General features: G+C 43.3%; 1 protein-coding gene across 3 annotated transcripts; it reads right to left on the bottom strand.

Annotated features, from left to right (window-relative positions):
- Nucleotides 1-612: 612 nt before the first annotated feature.
- On the bottom strand, nucleotides 613-16,328 carry OCIAD2 (OCIA domain containing 2). 3 transcript variants are annotated; one of them, XM_081959829.1, is made up of 7 exons: nucleotides 16,221-16,328; nucleotides 11,039-11,141; nucleotides 10,353-10,440; nucleotides 8,428-8,481; nucleotides 7,325-7,360; nucleotides 5,036-5,138; nucleotides 617-884 (listed from the first exon to the last, which is right to left on the bottom strand). In XM_081959829.1, exons 2-7 carry the CDS (start codon nucleotides 11,090-11,092, stop codon nucleotides 815-817), a joined length of 405 nt encoding a protein of 134 aa, XP_081815955.1. In that variant the 5' UTR covers nucleotides 11,093-11,141; nucleotides 16,221-16,328; the 3' UTR covers nucleotides 617-814. The 3 variants fall into 3 exon arrangements, with proteins under 3 accessions (XP_081815956.1, XP_081815955.1, XP_081815954.1); XM_081959828.1 differs by having other exon boundaries at nucleotides 618-884; nucleotides 16,129-16,318; XM_081959830.1 differs by lacking the exon at nucleotides 5,036-5,138 and having other exon boundaries at nucleotides 613-884; nucleotides 16,129-16,321.
- Between the last annotated feature and the right edge of the window lie 8,441 nt (nucleotides 16,329-24,769).

The raw sequence follows: 24,769 nt of genomic DNA, 5'->3' as shown, positions 1-24,769 counted from the left end.
ACCTCCAAGCAGCTGGCGCGTCATAGGGCAGTGGGTTCCCATGCATGCGCAATGCGCATGCCCGTGGTGGACACCCGGCCCCGTCACAGCGTACCAGTTGTGATAGGATCCGGAACTCACCACTGGTTACTACCCTATTTTTCAGAGTATAAGACACACCTTTTCCCCTCCTAAAAGAGCGTGGAAATGTTGGTGCGTCTTATACACTGAATACAGCCATTTTTGGCCTCCCGGAGCCCCGCCTCCGCATCCCATTTTTGTGAAAAACAAGCGAAAACTGTTTTTGCAAAAATGGGGTTTTTTTTTGCCTTGTCCCAGCCCTGCTGAAGCTTGCAGAGTGCTCCTGGGGGACAGGGAGGACAACAACTTTTTTTTCTTACTTACCTCTTCGAAATCTTGGTGTGTCTTTATACACTGGTGCGTCTTATAGTCCCAAAAATACGGGAAGTGAACCATTGTAAATTGAGGCCTATGTGTAAGCAAATTTCATACTCGCCAAAATTAGTTACCACAAATTCAACACTCACAATGCTTATACACTTCTTTACAGACGTGCAGAGCAGCAAATCATTTGAATCACCTGATACACAGCTGTTCCCAGCTGAGGTTTCAGCATTTTTTAATTCAGTATTCACGGCAATTTTACAGAACATGAACAAGTAATGTGAATTCTCTGTATTTAGAGAAAATAACCAGATTTACTAATACACAAAAATAATCATTTTATTCCAGTATTCATAATTCTGTACAGTGTCTTCACGTGAAGTGGGGATACATTAATGTGAGTAAAATATTAATTTTGGCAATGGGTGCTTTAAGAAACAGGAGTATCTGTTTTTTCCATTTGAGGATTTGCTTTGCCTTCATCTGTAGGAGAATGTTTCCTAAAAGCATTAGGAGCAGATAAAAAGATTGAATCAAAGTGTTAATAAAATTACAAAATCATAATTTTATTTCTAGAATTACAAAAAGTGTGCCTTAAACAGAAAATTTATGGAGCAGTAATAGGTAAGCGGCTGTCACTCACTCATTACATAAGTTTCTATTACATTGAATCTGTTCATTCTGAATAGTTTTATCAAATCAGTACTATGATTAGAGTTGAAAACATACAATCCAGCACGGAAATAACCCTGAGCTCATCTCCACTCTGGCATGATGGGATTTTGCCAGGATAATAGTCACTAGTCAATTTTCCATTCCTTCTCCACCAACCCTCCTAAAGAGCCACTGTATCTACGCTTATCAATTTTCTGAATACAATGCAGTACTATATGACACAAAATGTCACACTAGGGAAGTCACTGCAGGCTCAAGTAAGTCAAAAGTGTAATAGTTATTCTCAAAAATATAAAATAAGATGTAAGATAGACTTGAGATTCAGAAGGGATCTTGACAGACTTGAACAAGAGGTGCTGTGGCCTGTCAGCGGCCAGCTGAACTGCCGGCAGAGTCGGATAAGTGAGGAGGTTGGGGAGGAACATGGATCAGTCCTGGAGGCTGGGGAAGGCTCTGATGAGGGCTCTGCATCGGAGGCAGAGATGGGGCCAAGGCCGTCTGGCAGTTTCAGCTGCCTTCGGAGCTAGACAGCAGTGAGGCAGAGGAACAGCTGGAGCCTGTTCCCAGTGTGCGCATGTGCAGAGCTGCCAGAAGAAAAGAACAACTGAGAAATCAGGGTCGACTTGGGAGTAAAGCCACAGGTGAATGGTGAATGGCCCCTCCCATAGGAAATAAAAGAGGATAATAAATGAAAGGGAAGTGGGCTTTTGCAGGAAACCATTTTGTTCGTTTGTTTCAGGAGTGTGAAGATCTGTCCGTGAATCTCAGAAACTGTGCCAAATCTTTCCTTGCACAGCACTGAGTTTGGAAAATATTTACATGGCAGCTTTCCCAGCTAGATGAGGTCTGTGGTCACAACGTCACCTTTGAAAAACTGTTTACCAGACCTTTGCTGAATGTGAATGAGAGGAATTCACATTCGTTTAATAAAAGGGTTTTTGTCGGGACCAGGAATCTGTTTCATGCTTTTGGGGGAAGCCTAGGTCAGAACAAAAGGCCCTAGCCTACAAGATGCATTCCAGTGAGTAAGGTCCTGCAGTTAGGCAGGAAAAACTAAATGCCCAGGTATAGAATAGGAGGTACCTGGCTGAACAGCAGTAACTGAGGGATCTAGGTGTCCTGGTAGATCATTGCTTAAGCACAAGGCAGCTGTGTGTTGTGTCTACCAAAAAAGCCAATGCAGTCCTACGCTGCATCAAGAGAAGGATAGCATCAAGTGAGAGTACCACTCTATACTGCACTATTAAGGCCACATTTGAAATACTGGATCCAATTCTCTGGTCACGACGATACAAAAAAGATGCCGAGACCCAAAAAAGAGTGCAGAGAAGAGCATCGAAGATAAGAGGTCTGGAGGCTAAGCCTACAATATATGAAGAATGGTTAAGGGAACTAGATAGGTTTAGTCTAATGAAGAGAAAGCTTGTGGGGGGCCCACGATAGCCATCCACCAATACTTAAAGGGTGGCACAGAGAAGAGGAAGCAGGAGGCAGCCGCTGGCCCATTTCTTCTGCGGCCACTTGCTACCGCTCATGCGTAGCACCCCCGGCCTCTGTTTCGCCATCAGTGGCCTTTTTTCTGATGGAGACCAGGGGGTACCACGTGCATCAATTCGGAGCTCATTTCTCAGCTGCAGAGGCATTTCCTGAAGGCCTCTGACAGCAAAACAGAGGCCGGGGGCAACTCCCGTAAGGGGCGGCAAGCGACCGCAGAGGAAGTGCGCTGGCAAGACGAGGCAGGCCTGGCTGCAACTGTCTGAAGGCAAGTAGGGAAGCTCAACCGCACGATCCCCACCCCAGTTTGATTTTTACCTGTGCGCCTCGCCCTACCCCGTATATCCTGGAGTGGGCGAGGTCGTAACTAGGGCTTATTTTTTGGGTAGGGCTTATATTGGGCGCATGTCTAAAAAGCAATCTAGGGCTTATTTCCAGGATAAGTCTTATTTTCAGGGAAACATGGTAGGTACAGAGTTCCCCAAACTTTCTGGGTTGGCGGCATGAAGGGGGGGGAAGCGAACGGGGCCAGAAGAGCGAACACGGCCGTGAGCAATTCAAATGGGGCTGCGAATGCCTATGTGACGCAGTGAAACTAGCGCCTATGATGCTCACAGCGACACTAGTGCAAGGAGGGTGCATGTATGCATATGGGCACACACTGGCCAGCCACTCATGCGGGGCAATGGCCCAGAGGTTGGGGATGCATGGATTAGGAGACCTCTAAGGTGCCTGCCAGTTTTATGATTCTGACTGCTCTCTTCTCAATCCTGAAAAAAGTATTCAAACTAGGAACATAACCTGAGAGGAACTGAGTCGGATTCATCTTAATTCTCCCTCAATAGTTCCACTTTTTTATCTACATAAAGCAGGGGTGTCCAAACTTGGCAACTTTTAAGACTTGTGGACTTCAACTCCCAGAATTCCCCAGCCAGCCATGCTGGCTGGGGAATTCTGGGAGTTGAAGTCCACAAGTCTTAAAGTTGCCAAGTTTGGACACCCCTGACTTAAGTATTATAGCAATTTTCTGTTGTAAATATTTATTTATATTTCATATTTATAAACTGTCCATCTCCCTCAAAGATGGATTGTACGTAATATGCATGCTGGGGAATTCTGGGAGTTGAAGTCCACAAGTCTTAAAGTTGCCAAGTTTGGACACCCCTGACTTAAGTATTATAGCAATTTTCTGTTGTAAATATTTATTTATATTTCATATTTATAAACTGTCCATCTCCCTCAAAGATGGATTGTACGTAATATGCATGCTGGGGAATTCTGGGAGTTGAAGTCCACAAGTCTTAAAGTTGCCAAGTTTGGACACCCCTGACTTAAGTATTATAGCAATTTTCTGTTGTAAATATTTATTTATATTTCATATTTATAAACTGTCCATCTCCCTCAAAGATGGATTGTACGTAATATGCATGCTGGGGAATTCTGGGAGTTGAAGTCCACAAGTCTTAAAGTTCCCATGTTTGGACACCCCTGACATAAAGTAACATTTGAAAAATCCTTTGAAAACTATGGTATATTCCGATGCAATGCCAAACCACATTTTCACAATACAAGTGCTAGCCCGAAGCTTGGATTCATTCACCGTTTCCTCCTTTCACGCACAATGGCACAAATCATAAAATATGAGTTCAAAATCCCCTACGACTTGTTCATAAAATAGGAAAAGGAAGAAGAGAGAGCAAGGGAGATGATGAAGACTCTTGGACACAGGAGATTGGTGGCACAATGGTTAGAATGCAGGATTGCAGGCTAGCACTGCGGACTGCCAGCAGTTCGATTCTGACTGGCTCAAGGTTGACTCAGCCTTCCATCTTTGGGTGGGTAAAATGAGGACCCAGCTTGTTGGGGGCAATAGGCGGATTCTGCATACCGCTTAAAGAGGGCTGTAAAGTCTGCATCACTAAGACTGCATTACTCTTAGGCTTCTCATCATTCCTATCACCCATCTCCTCCCACTTATGACTGTATGACTGCAACTTTCTTGCTGGTATCCTTACAATTTATATTGTTTCCTAGTATGATTTGATTGCTTATTTGTACCTAGACTTTGGGCTTATTTGTACCTATGACTATCACTAAGTGTTGTACCTTACTACACTTGGCCAATAAAGAATTCAATTCAATTCTACTTCTATTTCTCCTTTTCCTATTCCATTCCATTCTATTCTATTCTATTGCACTTTGAAGCGGTATACAAGTCTAAGTGCTATTGCTATGCTCTTCCAATTTTACCGAAAGACCAAAAGGCAACACGTAATCCACATAAATATCTGAACTATCTCATTGCTGTAAGGCAGAGTTTCCCAGCCTCAGCAACTTTAAAACGTGGGACTTCAACAGAGCATGCTGGCTGTGAGGAATTCTGGAAATTGAACCATGCATCTTAAAGCTGCTAAGATTGAGAAACACTTCTCTTAAAAAAAAACCCTCAAATTATCATTGTAAGTATGGATTCCAAACAAACCTGCTCTGTTCCGGTCCAAACGGCACAAGAAAATTTCCAAAACTCTGCGTACATTTTTCAATATATAACATTTTTCCAGCAAAAAATGCCACAGCACCAACCACTATAAAGGAAAAGCAACGGCATCAGTAACCTCTGATGAATTTTCCACAGATTGGTCTTTTTTTTTTTTGTCCTGCATTGACCTATAATGTGAGAAATCTGCTTTAACAGTGTTTCATTGATGGGCGTTTTGAGAGTGGGCGTTAGAAATGCCTTGGCCCATTTGTCTTTTAATGTTAAAGTTGAATTCTGCTCACAATTAAAACCTCATTGCACGAAGCAACAGGCCTCACAGTGCAGCGGCTATACATATTTTAAATGAAATAGGCAAGAAGCATGGGCTACGGAGTCTTAATTTATAAAAATAGCAATTATTTTAAAATTTGCAGGTGGTTCTTGGCTTCCAACAGCTTGTTTAGTGACCGTTCAGTTACACAACGGCACTGAAAAAGGTGACTGAAAAAGTGTTTTTCACACTCAGCATCCCCAGAGTAAATGTGTTAACAGCGGCTAGAATTGTGTTTGCTAAAAACTGGAAAAATGAGAAAATACCAACGCAGGAGGAAGTTATTCATAAAATAATGGAATGTGCTGAAATGAGTAAATTGACATTTGAAATTAGAGATCAAGAAGATAAACAATTTTATAAGATATGGGATTTATTTTACCAATGGTTAAGACAAAAAAATATGGAAATGAAAGATGACTGAAAAATTTACAATGCAAGGACAATGGAATGACACAGAATATAATATAAAGATATACTATTATTGGAGGGTTTTAGGAGGATGTAATGAATTGTTATAATATAAATTAAATCAAAATTTAGACTCGTATAAAGTGAAGGAATAATAGTTATAATCAAATAAAAGATTAATAATGATAATAATGTGTACATATATATTAGATTCACAGTATGAGACTTTATATAAACTGTAAGTGAGGACTATGGAGAGGATGCACAAAAGTTTAGTAACCAACCGACACGCTGGATGTAACTGGAAGATGTTTTTATGTTTTATGTTTTGTATGTGCAAGTTTATCTTTAAAAAAATAAAAATTCTTTTAATTAAAAAAAAACAAAAACAAAATTCAGATACTTGGCAACTGACTCATATTTATGACATTGAAGTGTCCCAGGCTCATGTGATCTCCATTTGCAACCTTCCGATCAACGAAGTCAATGGGAAAGCCAGATTCACTTAACAACTGTGTTGCTAACTGAACAACTGCAATGTTCAGATTCAACAACTGTGGCAGGAAAAGCCATAAAGTGGGACAAAGCTTTTTTAACAACTGTCTTACTTAGCAACAGAAACTTGTGGCTCAATTGTGGTTGTAAGTTGAGGACTGCCTGTATACCAGGGGTGTCCAAACTTGGCAACTTTAAGACTTGTGGACTTCAATTCCCAGAATTCTGGGAGTTGAAGTCCACAAGTCTTAAAGTTGCCAAGTTTGGACACCCTGCTGTATACAATCTGCTAAAATTGAAATGTTTTTAAGTTGTCTTGGGATCATAAAGGAATATAAAACTTGAAGAAAGCATGCAGGAATGGTTGGGCAAAGAAAAGACAATTCAGTGGGTGGGAAGGAAAAGGTATGAGAAAGTAATTCGAAATAATCCTGTCTTGATTCGGTTTGCTGTAAGACAGAGAGAGGGAAAACTTGCTCAGGACCTGGTCAGTTTTCAAGCTTCTGTTACCATATCCTACAACAACGATGGCATTTCTGGAATCTTTGATCTGTTTCCTGTCTAGGCCTTTCCTGAAGGGCTGATATGTGCATTCTCCACATGCCCAATGTTCAAGTGCAAATATAGGAACAGTGTTTCTCAAGCTCAGCAACTTTTAAGACTTCAACTCCCAGAATTCGCCAGCCAGCCATAGTCATCTTAAAGTTGCCAAGGTTGGATAACACTGTATAAGACAGATACCACATTTCCCCGAAAATAAGACAGGGTCTTATTTTCTTTTGCCTCCTGAAATAAGCACTTGGCCTTATTTTCGGGGAGGTCTTATTATTTTTGAGGTGCAAGAGGCAGCGAGAGTGGTCACCTCATGGCTGCTGCTGTGTTGCAATATTTTCAGGGAGGGCTTATTTTAGTGCATGTGCTCAAAAGCCATATTGGGCTTATTACCTGGGGAGGTCTTATTTTCAGAGAAACAGGGTAGATGTTCATTTTGCTAATTATAGATTAAACCCTTTTCCTTTTTTCCTTCTGTAACTTCACAGTCTTTCAAAACTTACCCACTACTGTATTCAAAGAAGCAGTCTTGAGAATCCCTAGAAAAAGAAATCCTTTTTAAGAAATGGTTTTTAGGCCAAGAGGAAATATATAATAGACCAGGTTTGCGCATTTTATTAGAGAGAAATCTTGATCTGGTTCACGGATCAACTATGTTTGTATCATCAGGTTTTGTTGGTTTCTGGCAAAAAACATCCATTGGATAAGAATGGGTTTGCTTAATGATCGTCAGGAAAGGTCATAAAATCAGATGCAGTCACACGGTGACTTCCTGAATGACAGCAACAACTTACAACCATAATTTCTCTCAATTAGGTCATAAGTCAAGGAGTATCTGTTGGTCACTTTAAAAATCAAAACTGCTCTAAACTAAAACTGAAAAAATCAAAATTGCTCTAAGTCTAAACCAAAACCAACCTTGCTTGACTAATGCATTAAAAAAAGGATATTTTGCCTCTTCTAGTTGCAATAGCTGTCACAATTGATCAAAAGTCAAGGCATGAGAAATATTGCCACTTAAACACATTTATTAAGCTGGAAGTCCAACTGTAATGTGCATTTGCAAGAAAGAAAACAAAAGTTTAGATTGTTAATGACTAACATAATGAAACATTTTTCACGGAAAAGATAAAAGGAAATATTTCAAACTAACATTACAATGATTCCTGTAGACAAACATTGAAGGGATGGTACTTAAATTGTTACTTTACAACACACTTTTTTTCCCCAGATTAAACATGGACATGAAATAAAAAATAAAAAATGGCATATATTTTATTCCTGAAAAACCTCTTCTGCTTCCTTTACATGTTGAAGGCAATATTACAGGCAATTGGAAATCTTAAGTGATAGATTCACTGCAGAAGTCATTATTTCACGACTGATATTAAGAAGTGCTTCCGAAAGACATGAAGTTCTCAATCACGAGACAAATATGCACAGATTTCACATATTCTGTACATAAAATTTGTATGTGTCTAGTTCTTTAGTTCCATTGTTATATAGATTAGGCATTTTCTCCTAATACTTATTCTAAGGAAATGGTCAGCAGCTGAGCATTTTTCAAAATTCACCGCATATTTTTAATTTTAAAAAATCTACTTACCCTTACTAATTAGTCCTTGAGCAATCAGCATACTTCCAAGAGAAAGAGGAAGAGCTGTAAACAAACATTGCAACAAACAGTTTCAATCTGGGTCTTCATTCCCATGAGCCTCCACTCCCAGGGAAGCAGATGAAAGTTCATAATATTGTGGCTTTTTCTGAATCTGCTAATGATAGGTGCCCAGTTTATAAAAGTAATTTAGTAAACTAATATTAGAAGTTTTCATCTGGTTGTTTGCATCCAGTGGTGGCACAGTGGTTAGAAAGCAGTATTGCAGGCTAATTCTGCCAACTGCCAGGAGTTCGATCCTGACCGGCTCAAGATTAACTCAGCTTTCCCTCCCTCTGAGGTGGGTAAAATGAGGCCCCAGACTGTTGGGAGCAGTATGCTGGACTCTGTAAACCACTTAGAGAGGGCTGTAAAGCATCGTGAAGTGGTATATAAGTCTAAGTGCTATTGCTATTATGAAGGGAGGATTTGGTAAGCATCCGGAAGCAATATCTCCCTCTGATTCAATGTTCCTGAAAGTTAGGAACTTCTAGATGTGGGAACTTCATGCAAGCTGGGGAATTGTGGGACTTGAAGCCCATATGTCTTAAATTTGCCAAAGCTGAGAAATACTGCTCTTCTTAGAAAAATGACCAAAAAACCCCATCCAAATTCATCACTGATTTCATTGGGGATAGCATTTACAACTTCTTTTTATGGAAATGAGTTAGATAAGACCCCGAGTCATCTTTTTCTTCTACAAATATGACCGCAAAGAGATTCAAGACATTTCCTTCCCGTTTGGTTTTTTGTAATGTTTATATCTGAACCGAGACTAGTCTTAGCCTGCTGAAACAAATCAACTGCAATCTTTAGATCAGGGGTGTCCAAACTTGGGAACTTTAAGACTTGTGGACTTCAACTCCCAGAATTCCAGGGGTGTCCAAACTTGGGAACTTTAAGACTTGTGGACTTCAACTCCCAGAATTCCCCAGCCAGCCATGCTGGCTGGGGAATTCTGGGAGTTGAAGTCCACAAGTCTTAAAGTTCCCAAGTTTGGACACCCCTGCTTTAGATAATGAAAAATAGTTTAAATAAATTACCTTTTAAAGTAAGAATAAACTATGGTTAATTAAAAATTGAAACAAATGTTTCTAATCTTGTGGTCCCACTGGTGTTGTGAAAAAGTAGGGGGAGGTGGGAGCACATTTTCTGATTAACAAATTTAATTAAAAAGCCTATATTTGTGTGGGTTGCAACTCATTTCATCAGATGTACAGAGAAGCTAGACTGATGTAGGATTTAAACTGGGTGAGGTGGTGGGAAGTGGGGTAGAATAGATTGCTTAAATCTAACATAATTTCTTATAATGATAATGATAATATGTCTCCAAATGCAGTCACTGAAAATATCATTACTGGAATGTAATCTTGGTTTGGGATTTAAATCCTGTGAAATATGGAAGGACACTCATATTACTGGGAGTCAGAGATTCGAAAGGGACAATGCTGGAAGACAGATGTTTATCCAGGAATACGGATGTGGAGAGGAAGAATAACTGCATGCATACCTGTATGTAATTATTATGGTTGAGTATAGTAAACTAAAGTTATTATTCATCCCATTTTGGGTTTTCAAATTGTTTTCAGGGAGTAATTTTGGTTGTTTCCATTTTTTAAAAAGTGCAAAGGATATTTTTATTGCTTGCAAATTACTGAGAGTCTTACAGACTGTAGCAGTTATCTATGAAATAAATAAATAAATAAAAGGCATGAAAATTTACAGCCCCTCTCAAGTAAGAATATGGTCTTTGAAGGGAACATGTTCTTAATTCCAAATATTAGCAATCCTTAGGTGGACTTGACAATAGTAGAACAAAGGAATGCAGGCAAAAATACAATTATATTTCTTTTTGTATCCAGAACAAAAGAATATACCTCTGTACCAGAAGCTTTCTTCTTTACACCGTTGACTGATATTTTCAATCTGTTCCCCAGTGAGTCTTCTGGGATAACTGGGTAGATTCTGGAAATAAAAACCTAAATAAATAATAGTATGAGAACAGCATGTTGAACTACAAAAAATAAAATATTGAGTGTTTTTTTTTTCCTATGCCAAAACAGGAAATTCTTGAATGTGCAGAACATTATGATCTATGATTTAGTTGATCATTTCTTCAGTTGAATATTATTAAAATCTCATAAAACAAGTAAATTTTAAAAAGTTAAAGTTTGGGGAAAAAATAGTTCGATTTAGAGCAGGGGTCTTCCTCTGGAGCTGCATGTGGCTCTTTCATCCCTCTGCTGCAGCTCCCTGTTGCCAGTCGGCTCTACAATTGATGGGTCATTCAGTTAGGATAGGTAGAGGAAAAAGGACGCCGTGCTAGGAGGAGACTCTGTGGTGGGGGAACAGGACCTCCGGTTGGCTCCAGAATTGAACGGGGGGAGCTCTTTAAGTGTTTAAGGTTGCCGACCCCTGATTTAGAGTTAAGATAATAATCATGTATTATTATTATATTGCTGATAAAATACAATTACAATTGTGTGACACAACATAGCAAGAAAGATTGATTAACCTTTGACCCACAGCAGAAACGAATCTTTGCAGAGAAGAAAGGACCAACCTGAGTCTTATTTTCTGTTGAAGAGGCCAAAGTATCTACTGGAGTAGAATCCATGTTTCGTCCGTGGTTCTAGCAAACCTCAAAACTCACAAGTGCGAGTATCCTACCAAAAAAATAAATCAATCAATCACAAAATAACCGAATGTGCATTTTAACAAAACTTCAATTTCCATTTTTTTACTATACGTTTAGTATAATCCTGACTTTGAAGACCATCCAGAGGCTTCTATTGGTCACCCAACGACGGGCATAACTCAGGGAGCTCTGCTTTGTGAGCTGCAGTCTGTTTCCAGGTGCCATTCAAGATGCATGTTGCTACCTGACATGTAACCTGGTTACCTGTGGGACCACCTGTATCCCCCTATTAGCTGCCTGGCCAATTCCACCTTGTAGGGCTCCTCTAATTAAATAATGCCACCTATCAAGGCCTGTCCTCTGGAATGGGGTTGCCCTCAAGGTAGAAGGGTAGAAACCATCCGGGTCTTATGGCTGGTGTAGCCATGGTGGAATCAGGAGAACCTCTGGAGGAAGGGCGGGGGGGATGTGTCTGCTTTTTTTAAAGAATTTTTATTTATTTTTTTATTCTCTTACATAGCATTTTAAGTATACATTCACATCATTGTTATTCTTCTTTACATTTATCATTCTTGTACATTTATTATTTCATTTAATAGGTTATAATATACAGTTTGGGTTTTGTTTACCATCCCTTCCTCCTATTGTAACACCACCTTATTTTCCCTTTCTTTTCCCCCCCTCTCCCTTCTCTACTTTCTTCCTTCCTCCTCTCCTTTCCCTTCTTCCCTTACCTTTCTCCTACTCTTACTCTTCCTCTTCCTACCCTCTCCCCTTCTCTTCCTCTCACTTCCATCCTCTTCTCCTTACGTCTTACTTCTTTCCCCCTTCTTCCTTTCATTCTCTCTTCCTCTCTCTCTTTTTCTATTATTGTAGGTGTATATTTCAAAACTCAGTTTGTGTTTCCTTGGGATGGTATTTCCACAAACCCAAATATAATTTGATATCATTTATTCCCTTACCTTCACTAATCTATCCTAACTATATTTCTGGGGTCCGTGGGTCCTGCCTAGAAAGCCCCAGGGGCTGTTTAAATAAATCATGCTGTTCAGGCCACGAGATGTCATGGCTTTGGTTATTTTTGCTGTGACACATTCACATGGCCAAAGCTCTTGTAGTAGAACAGAGGACAGTAGAGTAGAAAATAGAAAAGAAAAGAATAGAATAGAACAGAATAGAATTCTTTATTGGTCAAGTGTGATTGGACACACAAGGAATTTGTCTTTGGTGCAGATGCTCTCAGTGTACATAAAAGACAAGATGCACAAAAGTAAAAAATAACAACAACAAAAAAGCTTCTCCCAGCATGTTAAAAACGAAAAAGGTTAAGGAAACAATTGGTCCATTGCTGGGAGAAAGTGGCAAGAAGGTGACAAGCAACAGGGAGAAAGCAGAACTATTTAACTCATGTTTTGCATCTGTCTTTACACAAAGGGATAAAACAGTCCAACCTATCAAAAACAGCACCACAAAAATCAGATTAGGAACACAAATTGAAATAGGGAAGAAAATGGTAAGTGAGCACCTGTCTAGCCTAGATGAGTTCAAATCACCAGGACCGGACAGATTACACCCCAGGGTTCTGAAGGAACTGGCAGATGAGATCTCAGAACCACTGAACTATGTCTTTCAGAGATCCTGGAGAACCGGGGAACTGCCAGAAGACTGGAAAAGAGCTGATGTGGTTCCCATCTTCAAAAAAGGGGAAAAAAATAGATCCAGGAAACTATAGACCTATCAGTCTGATCTCAATACCAGGAAAGATTCTGGAAAAGATAATCAAGCAACGAATTAGCGAACACTTAGAACAGCAATGGCGAAACTTTTTTGGCTTGCGTGCCATAAGTGGGGGGAGCGCAGGGGGGGTCGTGTGCGGGCGTGCCGCACCCACAATGCAATGCGCGACCCCAGTGCACAAGCGCGCACTACAGGCGCTCCCCCTCCCATTTTTACGTGCTTTTTTCACCCTCCCCAGGCTCCAGAGGCTTTATAGGAGCCTGGGGAGGGCGAAAACAGCCTACCCCGCCCCTCCGGAAGCCCTCCGGAGGTGTCAGGGAAGCCACTTCCGGTTTGCTCGGAGGGTCGTTTTAAGCGTTCCGAAGGCTTCAGGGACCGTCTGGAGGCTTCCCTGACGCCTCCGGAGCGCTCAAAACGACCCTCCGAGCAAACCGGAAGCCACGCGTGCCATAGGTTCGCCATCACTGACCTAGAAGCAAACAAAGTAATAGCCAAAAGCTAACATGGGTTTGTCAAAAACAGATCATGCCAGACTAATCTTATTACATTCTTTGACAAAGTGACAAAATTAGTGGACCAGAGGAATGCCGTCAATATAGTTTACTTCGACTTTAGTAAGGCATTTGATAAGGTAGACCATAACCTACTACTAGATAAAGTAGAAGAATGTGGGTTGGACAGCATCACCACCAGATGGATTCGTAACTGGCTGACCAACCGCACTCAACGTGTAGTCCTCAATGGAACTGCACCTACATGGAGGGAAGTATGCAGTGGAGGACCCCAAGGCTCTGTTTTAAGCCCAGTACTCTTCAACATCTTCATCAATGATTTGGATGAGGGAATAAACGGGGAACTCATCAAATTTGCAGATGACACCAAGCTGGCAGGAATAGCCAACACTCCAGAAGATAGGCTAAAGATACAGAAGGATCTTGACAAACTTGAACATTGGGCACTAATAAAATGAAATTCAATGGTGAAAAGAGTAAGGTTCTACATTTAGGCAAGAAAAATGAAATGCACAGGTACAGTATAGGTGGTACCTTGCTCAATAGTAGTAACTGTGAGAGGGATCTTGGATTTAACCATTTAAACATGAGCCAGCAGTGTGCAGCAGCTGCCAAAAAAGCCAACACAGTTCTAGGCTGCATAAACAGAGGGATAGAATCAAGATCACGTGAAGTGTTAATACCACTTTATAATGCCTTGGTAAGGCCACACTTGGAATACTGCATTCAGTTCTGGTCGCCACGATGTAGAAAAGATGTGGAGACTCTGGAAAGAGTGCAGAGAAGAGCAACAAGGATGATTAGGGGACTGGAGGCTAAAACATATGAAGAACGGTTGCTGGAATTGTGTATGTCTAATGCAGCGGTTCTCAAATAGTGGGGCGCGCCCCCCTGGGGGGGCGCGAGGCTCCGTAAAGGGGGGCGCGAAGGCTCCCTTTCCATCTGGGTGCAACGGCGGCGGCGTGGGCGAGGCATAATATATCCCGGCTTGAAGTGGCAGCGCTGGGGACTGCTCAGAGACTCATCAGAGCCGCGGGCTGGATCTGTGCAAGAAGCCTGCTCGGGCGGGGGTGGGAGGGAGGGAAGCATGGCTGTCCCAGGCTTCCCTCCCTCCCCCCCCCAGCCCAAGCAGACTTTTTGCACAGCTCCAGCCCGCGGCTCTGATGAGTCTCTGAGCAGTCCCCAGCGCTGCCACTTCAAGCCGGGATATATTCTGCCATGCCCTCGGCGGCGTCTTTATGCAGGTAGCTCGCCTCCCCGCCAGCAGCTCCACCGCCAACATTCCGTCTGGAAGCGGAAGCGCAACAGCCGCTGTTGGGGAAGGGACAAAGGGGCGGCGGTCGCCCGATCTTGCCACCCCCACCCCTTCGCCCCTGGTAACGGCGACTGTTGTGCTGCTGCTTCCAGCTGGGATGCTGGAGGAGCTGCTGGCAGGGAGGGAGGGAAGAAAGGGAGGAGGGAGTAAGGATAGACAAGCAAGAGGGAAAGAGGAAAGAAGGCAAGCAGGCAGGAAGGAGGCAGAAGGAAGGAGGGAAGAATGGAACTGGAAGGGAGGGAGGGAAGGAGGGAGGGAGAAAGGAAGGATAGGAGGATAGGGAAAGAGGAAAGAAGGCAGGCAGGCAGGCAGGGGGAAAGAGGAAGGAGGGAACTGGAAGGGAGGCAGGAAGGAAGGGAAGGAGGAAGGGAGGGTGGAAGGAAGGATAGACAAGTAAGAGGGAAAGAGGAAAGAAAGCATGTGACTACGGTGGGAGTCGAGGAAAGACCGGTGTGCTATGTTATGCAGAGGTGTACTTATAACAATTTTATAGACAAATTAGACTATTTACAGTCGCGTGGGGGGGGGGGGCGTGAAATGTTTTCTTCTTCCTAGGGGGGGCATGACAGAAAATAATTGAGAAGCACTGGTCTAATGTAATGAAAAGAAGGACTAGGGGAGACATGATAGCATTGTTCCAATATCTCAGGGGTTGCCACAAAGAAGAGGGAATCAACCTGTTCTCCAAGGCACCTGAGGGTAGAACAAGAAGCAATGGGTGGAAACTAATCAAGGAGAGAAGCAACTTAGAACTGAAGAGAAACTTCCTGACAGTTAGAACAATTAATCAGTGGAACAGCTTGCCTCCAGAAGTTCTGAATGCCCCAACACTGGAAGTCTTTAAGAAGATGTTGTGTAGCCATTTGTCTGGAATGGCATAGGGTTTCCTGCCTAGGCAGGGGGTTGGACTAGAAGACCTCCAAGGTCCCTTCCAACTCTGCTATTGTATTGTATTATTGTATTGTTTTGTAATAGTAATAGTAATGCAGTCTTAGTGAATAGTTTGAAAGTGTTGAGGGAATTATTTATTTAGCAGAGTAATAGTTCCTGGGCCCAATTTTAACTCAACAGCAGCGTCCCACAACTTTGCTCTACACAGCAGAGGTGGGGAAGGCTACCCCCCCCATATTTTTTTTATTTCTGGACTTCAACTCCCAGAATTCCCGAGCCCGCGGGAATAGCTGGGGCTCAGTAAGAATGGCCGGGTGAGGAATTCTGGGAGTTGCAGTCCGCAGGTCGTTCCCCGCAATCCCTGCTCTACAGGAATATATGATATGCGTCCTACATATTGGCACGCTGGGAAGAAGCAGGTGCCACTTTCGAGGAGGCTCGCTCCACTCAGCCCACTCCTCGCCTCAAAGGAGGCGGCAGGAAGGGCGCTCTTGCGGGTTAAGGGCAAGGCTTATCAGGGCAACCCCTCGCTGTCTCTGTCTCTCTCTCGGCTCCCCTACCTTTCTCCCGGGTGCCCGCTAGCTTTTCCCCGCCTCTTCCGTCGTCGCTTTCCTCCACCCCCGGGGTCGCCTCGACCAGCAGCGGGACCTGCCTGTGGAGAAGAGGCGCCTTTACCGCTAGGCCAGGCCCCTCAGGGGGTTTTGCTCCGCTCGGAGGGCGCCCAAGGAGACGGGGCTGAAAAGCTGCGCCTCTCTGATTGGCTAAAGAGGAGGGTCGTTTGCAGCGTCTTAGTGAAGGGGCGGGGCCCTGCTCGGAGGGTGCCCCAGGGGCGGGGCGGATAAGCTGCGCCTCTCGGATTGGTTGAGAGGAGCGTCGTTTGCAGCATCTCTTCGTGAAGGGGCGGGCAGAGGTTGGCACAGGGAGGGGAGAACGGACTGAGGGGGTGGGGTGCACCCGCTTTGCGTCGGGGCGGTTATGAAAATATGCAGCTACCCACCTAGGTCTGGTAGCTGGTCTTGAGCATGGGGTTGGGCTAGAAGACCTCCAGGTTCCCTTTCCATCTCTGATGGTGTTGTGTGCTCTATGAGGTCTAATCCAGGGGTGGGGAACGACTTTTATGACTAGTGGACTTCAACTCCCAGAATTCCTGTGCCAGCCATGCTGCCTCTGGAATTCTGGGAGTTGAAGCCCACAAGTTATAAAAGGCTCATCATTCCCCACATCTGATCTAATCTCTCCCATTTGGTTTAAGTTGACAGGACAGATAGCCAAATGTCTATGGAGCTCCTCAGTCATCCAGGTCATGGTTGTCTCAAAGGTGCTTTTTTTTCAAGAGGCAACTGGACTTCGCTTTTTCTTTGAGGATGTTTCGCTTCTCATCGAAGAAGCTTCTGCTGGTTGCCTCCTGAACAAAAAGCCCATTTGGGGTATTACAGTACAGATAATCCTTGACTTACAACCACAACTGGGCCCAGAATTTCTGATACTTAAGTGACACATTGGTTAAGTGAATTTTGCCCCATTTTACCACCTTTGTTGCCACAGTTGTTAAGAGAAACACTGCAGCTGTTAGTAACACAGTTGTGAAGTGAATCTGGCTTCCTCATTACTTTGCTTGTCTCAAGGTTAGAAAAGGTAATCACATGACCCTGGGACACTGCGACCGTCAGAAGTATGGATCAGTTGTCAACAGCCTGAATTTTGATCCCATGACCATTGGGATGTTGCAATGGTCTTAAGTGTGAAAAACGGTCATATGTCACTTTCCCCCCTGTTTGAATGGTCAATAAATGAAATACCAATTGAGGATTACGTTTAATTGACTCATCCTGATTTCCTCATCCACACTTTAATCTAAAATCATTAAGTCTCACATGAAGTCCCAAGCAGGGGGGGGGGGGCGCAAAATTATCAGAATGGTGACTGTGCAAGTGTGCCATTCATGCTTTGATCATCTCTCATAGTCCCCATCCTGACTATTCTTGACTTCTCCCCTCTGTGGATGCCTCCAGAGATACTTCAAAGTGTGTTGCATTTTTCTGCACAGTTAGGTAACCTCTAATCCTGGTTCATTGCTGGTGGAGGATTACAGGAGTTGAAGCCCAACAACATCTCTGGAGCACTTCTGCATTTGGGAATGCTCTCAAGAGCCTCCCAAAGGTGCTTTTTCAGAAGTCAACATTTCGCTTCTCATCAGAAGAAGCTTCAACTCTGACAGGACAGCGAGGAATGGAAGGATTGGAAGTTTAGATTGAGAGCCTGTCACTCAATCTAATGGATTTTATGTACAACAAACTTGAAATCAAGTTTGACAGCCCTGTCCTAGACCCCGTGGGACTATAGGATGCAGAATACAATGTATTTCTGTACTTAGAAATTGGTTGCATACTTCAGAAGCCAGATCATAAGCTTTGGCTGCAATGACTAGGAGTGGGGCCAGCTCTCTTCACAAGTCCTTTGCTGTAAGAAGAACATTTTGTTTGCTGTTTTCTGTTTTACTTCGTTTATGCTGGTAAAAGCAAGACATTGGTGCTATGAGTGTGCAGCTGAATCTCCAAAGATCTTCTGAAGACATTCCAGCTGGCAGTGGTCTTAGGGAATTGTGTGCCAGCTCAACTATTCACTAACTGTTTAGATCATGTCCTAAAATGCCCTCTTCGGTCCCAGCACAACCACAGCAACAACAGTTAAAGGCACGAAATCTTTTTCTTCTGGCTGCACAGAAGATTCTAAACATTTGCCCTCTGCTCTAATCATACATGGTATGCAATACAACTACATCTAAGCTCAGAAATTCTTTTTTTCTAAGCATTTATCTTTACTGTCATTGCTATTACATAAAGGTAAAGGTTCCCCTTGCGCATATAGTCCCGTGATGGCGAACCTATGGCACAGGTGGCATGCGGAGCCATTTGTTAGGGCACGCGAGGCATCGCCCTCTCAACTCCAGCGCGCATGCACATGCTGGCCAGCTGACTTTGGCCTTCTTTTAAGGTTGTTTTTCGCGCTCCAGAGGTTTCAACTGGCCCTACGGGCAAACCGGAAGTTTGGTAACAGACTTTTGGTTTGCTCGTAGAACCGTTTTTTGCCCCCTGAAGCCTGCAGCAGCCTTCAGGAGGCTTCCCTGGAGGCTCCAGAGGGCAGAAAATGGCCCAACGAGCAAACCAGAAGTGACTTGAGTTCCCCAGGCCTGCTGGCAGAACCAGGACTTCAGCGCCTTCCGGAAGAGTATTAGAGTAGGGGCCGTTCTAATCTCTGGGGGAATGATGTTCCAGAGACAGGGAGCCACCATGGAGAAGGCCCTTCTTCTGGGTCCCACCAAGTATAACTCCCATGGGGATGGGACCCACAACATTCCCTACCTCCCCGCTCTGATGGGTCGGGTAGATGTGACTGGCAAGAGACGGTCCATGAAGGTCTTTAAAGGTGACAACCAGCACTTTTAATTGCACCCAGAAGCAAATCTGCAACCAATGCAGCTCCCACAGGAGAGGTGATACATGTGCACACTGGGGTCTGCACATTATACAAGAAGTAAACAAAGAAAGTGGCTCAATGTCGTCATATTATAATTCAGTACTGTCTGCTGCTGAAGGTCAAAATCTGCAAAATGCTTGGTGAGATGCTGCAATCCCAGATTGTCCCTTTTATATAAGCATATGCTTTTAATAACATCTGTCAGAAAATGTGCTATCTTGTATGGGTTTTAATTATAAGTCTCTTTGCAAGCGTAGTGAACTTTTGATTGATTAACCATGTACCATCAAGTCAACATTGACTCTCTCTAGATACATTTTCTCCATGAGAATCTGTCCCTCACTCGGAGCTTCAGTGCCACATTCCTCACCCCTGTGAGTCCATCCACTTTACAGCTGGTCATCTTCTTGCTCTCTTTTCTTATACAATGATTTATTGTACTTTTAAAAAAGATCTGACAACTGCCATGTTACATTTTTTAAAACTAAAGGATTAGATATGAGGCTTGGTTTGTCAATAGTTAATGTTAATACTTGGAATAAATTATAAACCATTTATCAAAAGACCGCACCTTCAATTACCTTATTTCTCTCCCATCCTAACAATAAACTGAAGTGCAGTTTATTTGGTTGGTAAAGAATGTACAATAGATTTGAATCAGCAAAGAGACTGGCTAATTTATGAATCCATGTCAACAGAATACACCCTGCTTGGAAGATTTTCTTGGAGATAAATGAAATACACTGTTTTATTCCCTCCACAATATAGCTCATACATGAATAAATTGACCTCACTACATGTAATGCACAGTATTTCTATTCCAAATGATATTTTACATTAGAATTCTTTATTGGCCAAGTGTGATTAGACACACAAGCAATTTGGCTCTGATGTATAAAGCTCTCAGTGTAGCGGTACATACAACAATAGTGATAGATCATTATCATAGTATTACATAGAAAGGATTTGAGCATCTTCAATTTATGGAGTGAGAAGATATGACCTCACTCAGTCAAAGACCTAGGAGTAGTCATCTCCTAAGTGCCAGAGCTCACTTTAACAGCATTGCCAAAAAGGCATTAAGAGTTGTTAACCTAATCTTGTGAAGCTGCATACAAAACCAGACCAATTCTTTTTTTTATTAAAGAATTTTATTGGTTTTTAAACATTTATAGGAAAAGGTAAGAGGATATATTAAAAAATATTGGCAGCTCCCACACTAGTGATAGAAATCCATCCAAATCTCACAATTTTTACAATCTTAAAAACAAAAGATAAAAGATAAGCAGAAAACAGAGTCTTATTCCATGTTGTCAATTATGTGTTCTATCATTTTCCTTTGTCACTTTCTAGAATATCAACAATTACTGTTATTTCAACTACTTTTATTTTTGTGACCTGAGCCTGTTTGGTTATTGCTCCTTCCTCCCTGTCCCCAGAGAGAGCCACAGCCCCCCCTCCTTCTTGTCTTGTACCTTGCTGTCCTTTTCACTACCTTCCCTGTGTTCGTCCTCTAGGAGAGAGAAATGTTTTTTAATGAAGGCTTCAGCCTCCTGCACTGTATTAATTCTAATCCTATTTCCCTCCCAGAAGATCAACATTCCCTCTGGCAATAACCATCTAAACCAAATTCCTTTATTGTATAATTTCTTTGATAAGGAGGAATACTTCCTCCTTCTCTCTCTTACCTTTTTCGGAATCTGTTTAAGAATGGTAATTTCTTGGAGACGACTTCCGGCAGCCAAAGGTGATGGTCGCGTGTGTCCGCCTTCTTGCTGTTTTGGTGGGCTACCCTGAATCCTAGGGGGAGCACAGGGTGCCTTGGAGGGGTGCCCTGCTGTAAGGGCGGCTTGCTGGAACCACCTGGAGTGGCAGCGGCCGCGGGTGTGTGTGTGTCTCCAGCTTTGCCCCAGGAGCCGGAAAGCGTAGGGAGCGTGCGGAATGCCACCGCGCGCTTCGCCAAACGCAGCCTGGAAGGAAATGATCAATCTGAATGAAACAGCTGAAGTGCGGTGAGGTGGGGGGTCTCCCCAGGTCTTTTACTGTCTTTACTCTATTGATTGATCTGCAGTTTTTTTGGGGGGGGGGGACTTTGTTTCAACCCTTGGAGGAGTTAAGATTGGAGGGGGGGGGAATTTCCACCCCCTTGGAAAAGCGACACTTGGAAAATCTCTCCCTTGTATGGGAGAGAGAGAAAGTTTTAAATCTACTTTCACTTCCCTTAAATAATGGGGAAATTATTTTTCTTTTTTCTCTTTTGATCACAACTGCAAGAGAAAGGATGGTTGAACTGATTCTTCTCTAAACTATGCATGGGAACTTTGACTTTGTTGTTTCCTGACCACCTGTACTGGCTGAGCCAATATGGCCAACTTCCTCCTTCTTCTTTGTCTTTATGAATGAGACTCCTCCCTTGGAAAACTTTATGGCTTTGAACTAATTTCCACCCCAGAGACCTCCAGGGGCCTCTTCAAATATGTTCTTCCCCTGGATTTGGAATATTTTGATCCACCTATCTGCTCTAGTTTTGCATTAGACGATTTATTCTCCTTTGGACTTGCTTGTCTGGTGATCCCTACCAGCTGTGCTTTCCCACAGACACCATTTCTTTGTACAGAACAATAACTATCTCCAAGCTTCATGATGAGCCCAAAGAAGTTACCGCCTGGAAAGGCCTCATCGGCCCCAACATCTTCTACATCCAGCCCCATTGCTCACCAGTCACAACTGGGATCTTTTTTACAACCTAAAGCCCCTGAAGAGAGTTCAAAGGATTTGTCCATTCATCAGATGCTTCAATCCATCTTAAAGGGACAGGATGAGATGAAAAAACAACTGCAGGACTTAAATGATCAGCTCAGAGAAACGAAACAACAAACCACACGGAATGAACAGAGGATAGGTGTACTGGAGGAGGGTGCGGTTGGGATGAGAGACGACCTGAAGACAATCCAAAGGGGGAATGTAGAATTTGAGAATCATGTGATAAAAATGGAATTTGAAAGGATGTCTTTTTTCCTTAGGTTCCAAAACTTGCCAGAAGTTGAGAACAAAGATCTTAAGGAGATTATGACCACAATGTTAGCAGAATATATTAACAGAGATAAACAACAGCTTTGGTGAGATATTGACCAGATCTATAGGATTAATTCAGCCTATGCAAGAACACACAATGTTCTAAGGGAAGTTCATGTTAAACTTCTTAGAAAAACCACAAGAGATGAGGTTCTAGGAGCTCAAAGGGGAGGACCATTAAAATATAAGGATAAGGAAATAACCATTCTTAAACAGATCCCAAAGAAAGTAAGAGATAAGAGAAGGAAATATTCCTTCTTAGCAAAAAAATTATACAATAATGGGGTTTGGTTTAGGTGGTTGTTACCAGAAGGCATGTTGATTTTTTGGGAGGGCAGTAGAATTAGAATTAACACAGTTGTGGAAGCAGAGGCTTTCACTAAAAAACACAGTGCTCTCTTAGGTGACATGGGGGATGTTACACAAGAAACAAAGGAGGGAGGGGCTGAAGCTCTGCCAGTGGACGGGGGGGGGGGAAGGATGCAACAACTAGAAGACTCAGATCACAAAAGTGATTTGAAACATTATTGCAAATGTTGTTACAATGTACCTTTATGGAAGTGATACAAAACAAAATGATTGAAACATACTGATGATGTGGTGTTAAACTTAAAACTGCTAATACCTATGTAAATGTTGATAATTTTCTATTTTTTTGTAAAAGTTGCAAGACCTGGGGGGGCTTCTCCCCCCCGCATGATGTAGCTGTCAAAATGTTCTATAACCTTTCAACCCTTTTTCCCTGTAAAACTTTTAAAATCAATAAAATTTGGACAAAAAAAAAGAATGGTAATTTCTTCATTTTTATATTTTAATGGTCTCTCCCTTTGGGTCCCAAGCACCTCGTCCCTTGTGGACCTCCTGAGGAATTTAACATGCACCTCCCTTGGAACATTATGACTTCTAGCATATGCTGAATTTATCCTATAAACTAGATTCATATCCCACCACAGCTGTTTTTTATCTCTCTTGATATAATCTGCTATAAGAGAGAGATAGTTCAAATGCCGCTTAATCTGAGGGGGGTAGAAAGAATAAACACCCCCCTCTAATCTCCATTCAAGTAAGTTGAACACGAACTTACAGGAATCTGCTGCTTTTCCTTTAATGACGATTGAAGAGATCAGGATGAATCCCCCACCACCAGGATCCAGCCGCGCTTCTCCAGATAAACTCCTTCCTCCGGAGCCATTCGGCAAAAGGGTGGACAGCCCAAAGCTGTCCTGTGCCCCCCCCCCCGCTCCCCGGCTCCTAGGCGAAGCTGAAAAGCACCCCCGCCGGCTGCCGCCTATTCCGGGGGGCTTCAGCAAGCCGCCCTTCGACAGAGGACCCCTCCAAGGCCCCCTGTGCTCCTTATGGAGCCAACCGGGGAGACGAGCGGCGAACAACACGTCCGTCGCCAGCAGGAACCGGAAGTGATCAAAACCAGACCAATTCTTGAATACAGCTCATCTGCCTGGAATCCACACTGTGGCTTTAGGCATTCACACAATTGAGCAAGTCCAGGGGTATTTAATGAGAAGAGTCCTCCATTCCTCTATGCCACCAGGCTCGAAATATTGGGCTTGGACAACCTAGAACAGTGATGGCTAACCTTTTTCACCTTGGGTGCCAAAAGCATATGTGCGCACTTTTGAGCATGCTCGTATGCCCACCCCATAATTTAAACCCCCTTACCCCCTGCGCATATGCATGTAACCCCCTCCCCTGCTGCCCTGCGCATGCACGCACAGCTTTCTTGGAGCCTGGGGAGGGCGAAATCTCCCCAGAGGCTCTCCCGAGGCTGGAAACGGTTTATTTTTTGACTTATGTCATGACTGCAGAAGACCTTTTCTCATTTTGAGCTTTCTCTATCCTTGTCTTTATTTCACTGATCATGTCCCAGCTGTCGTGTAAATTAAATGTGATCCTTTCAACTTTTTCTAGTATGGCATTTACTTGCTTACTTAAATACTTAAGTAATACTTAACCATTCAATACCGTACTATACTATCACATTGGTTTTTCCATATCTTTCATGGTCTGGACTGGAAAAAAACCCAGACAACTATGACCTGATGACTGAGAATCTCCATGGGCATTATCTTTCAATTTTTTTTCTAAAAGAAAAATATTCTAAATTACCTTAAAACGCAGCAAAATCTTCCCAACTAAAAAGCGATCCCTGTCAATTGAGCCCCATACGCCTCTTAATTCCATCCATGGTCCGCGCTCCCTTCGTTTTCGCCAACCAATCCGCGGATGGGGGCGTGACCTCCATGTCCTTTCCCCCTGTCCAATCAAAAGCCAGACCTCCCTTTTTTCTCCCGTGTTACGGTTCCACTCCCCCTCTCCCCCCTCCGCACTCGCTTGCTCCGCTGATTGGCGGGGACGCGGTTGCCCGCCCGCCCCTAACAACGGGTGAGGCGGGACCGTAAGAGACCAAAGGCACGTGGAGCGTCCGACCAATCGGGAGACGCGAAGACCACACGGTGGGCGGGGCCGCGTGGCTAAGAGGAGGGGCAGTCGAGAGAAATCCCGTCGGGGACGGCGGGGGGGGGAGGAAGAGGCGGAGCGAAGGGGAGCATGCATCCAATAACAGCTGGCGAGGGGCGGGGCGCACGGGGCTGGCCTCTCTGCCTTAGGGGGGGCTGCGGGGGGGGAACGAGT

This window comes from Natrix helvetica, assembly GCF_964273705.1.
Source record: "Natrix helvetica genome assembly, chromosome: 7".
Taxonomy (NCBI): Eukaryota; Metazoa; Chordata; class Lepidosauria; order Squamata; family Natricidae; genus Natrix; species Natrix helvetica.
This window is presented reverse-complemented; position numbering and strand designations above follow the sequence as displayed.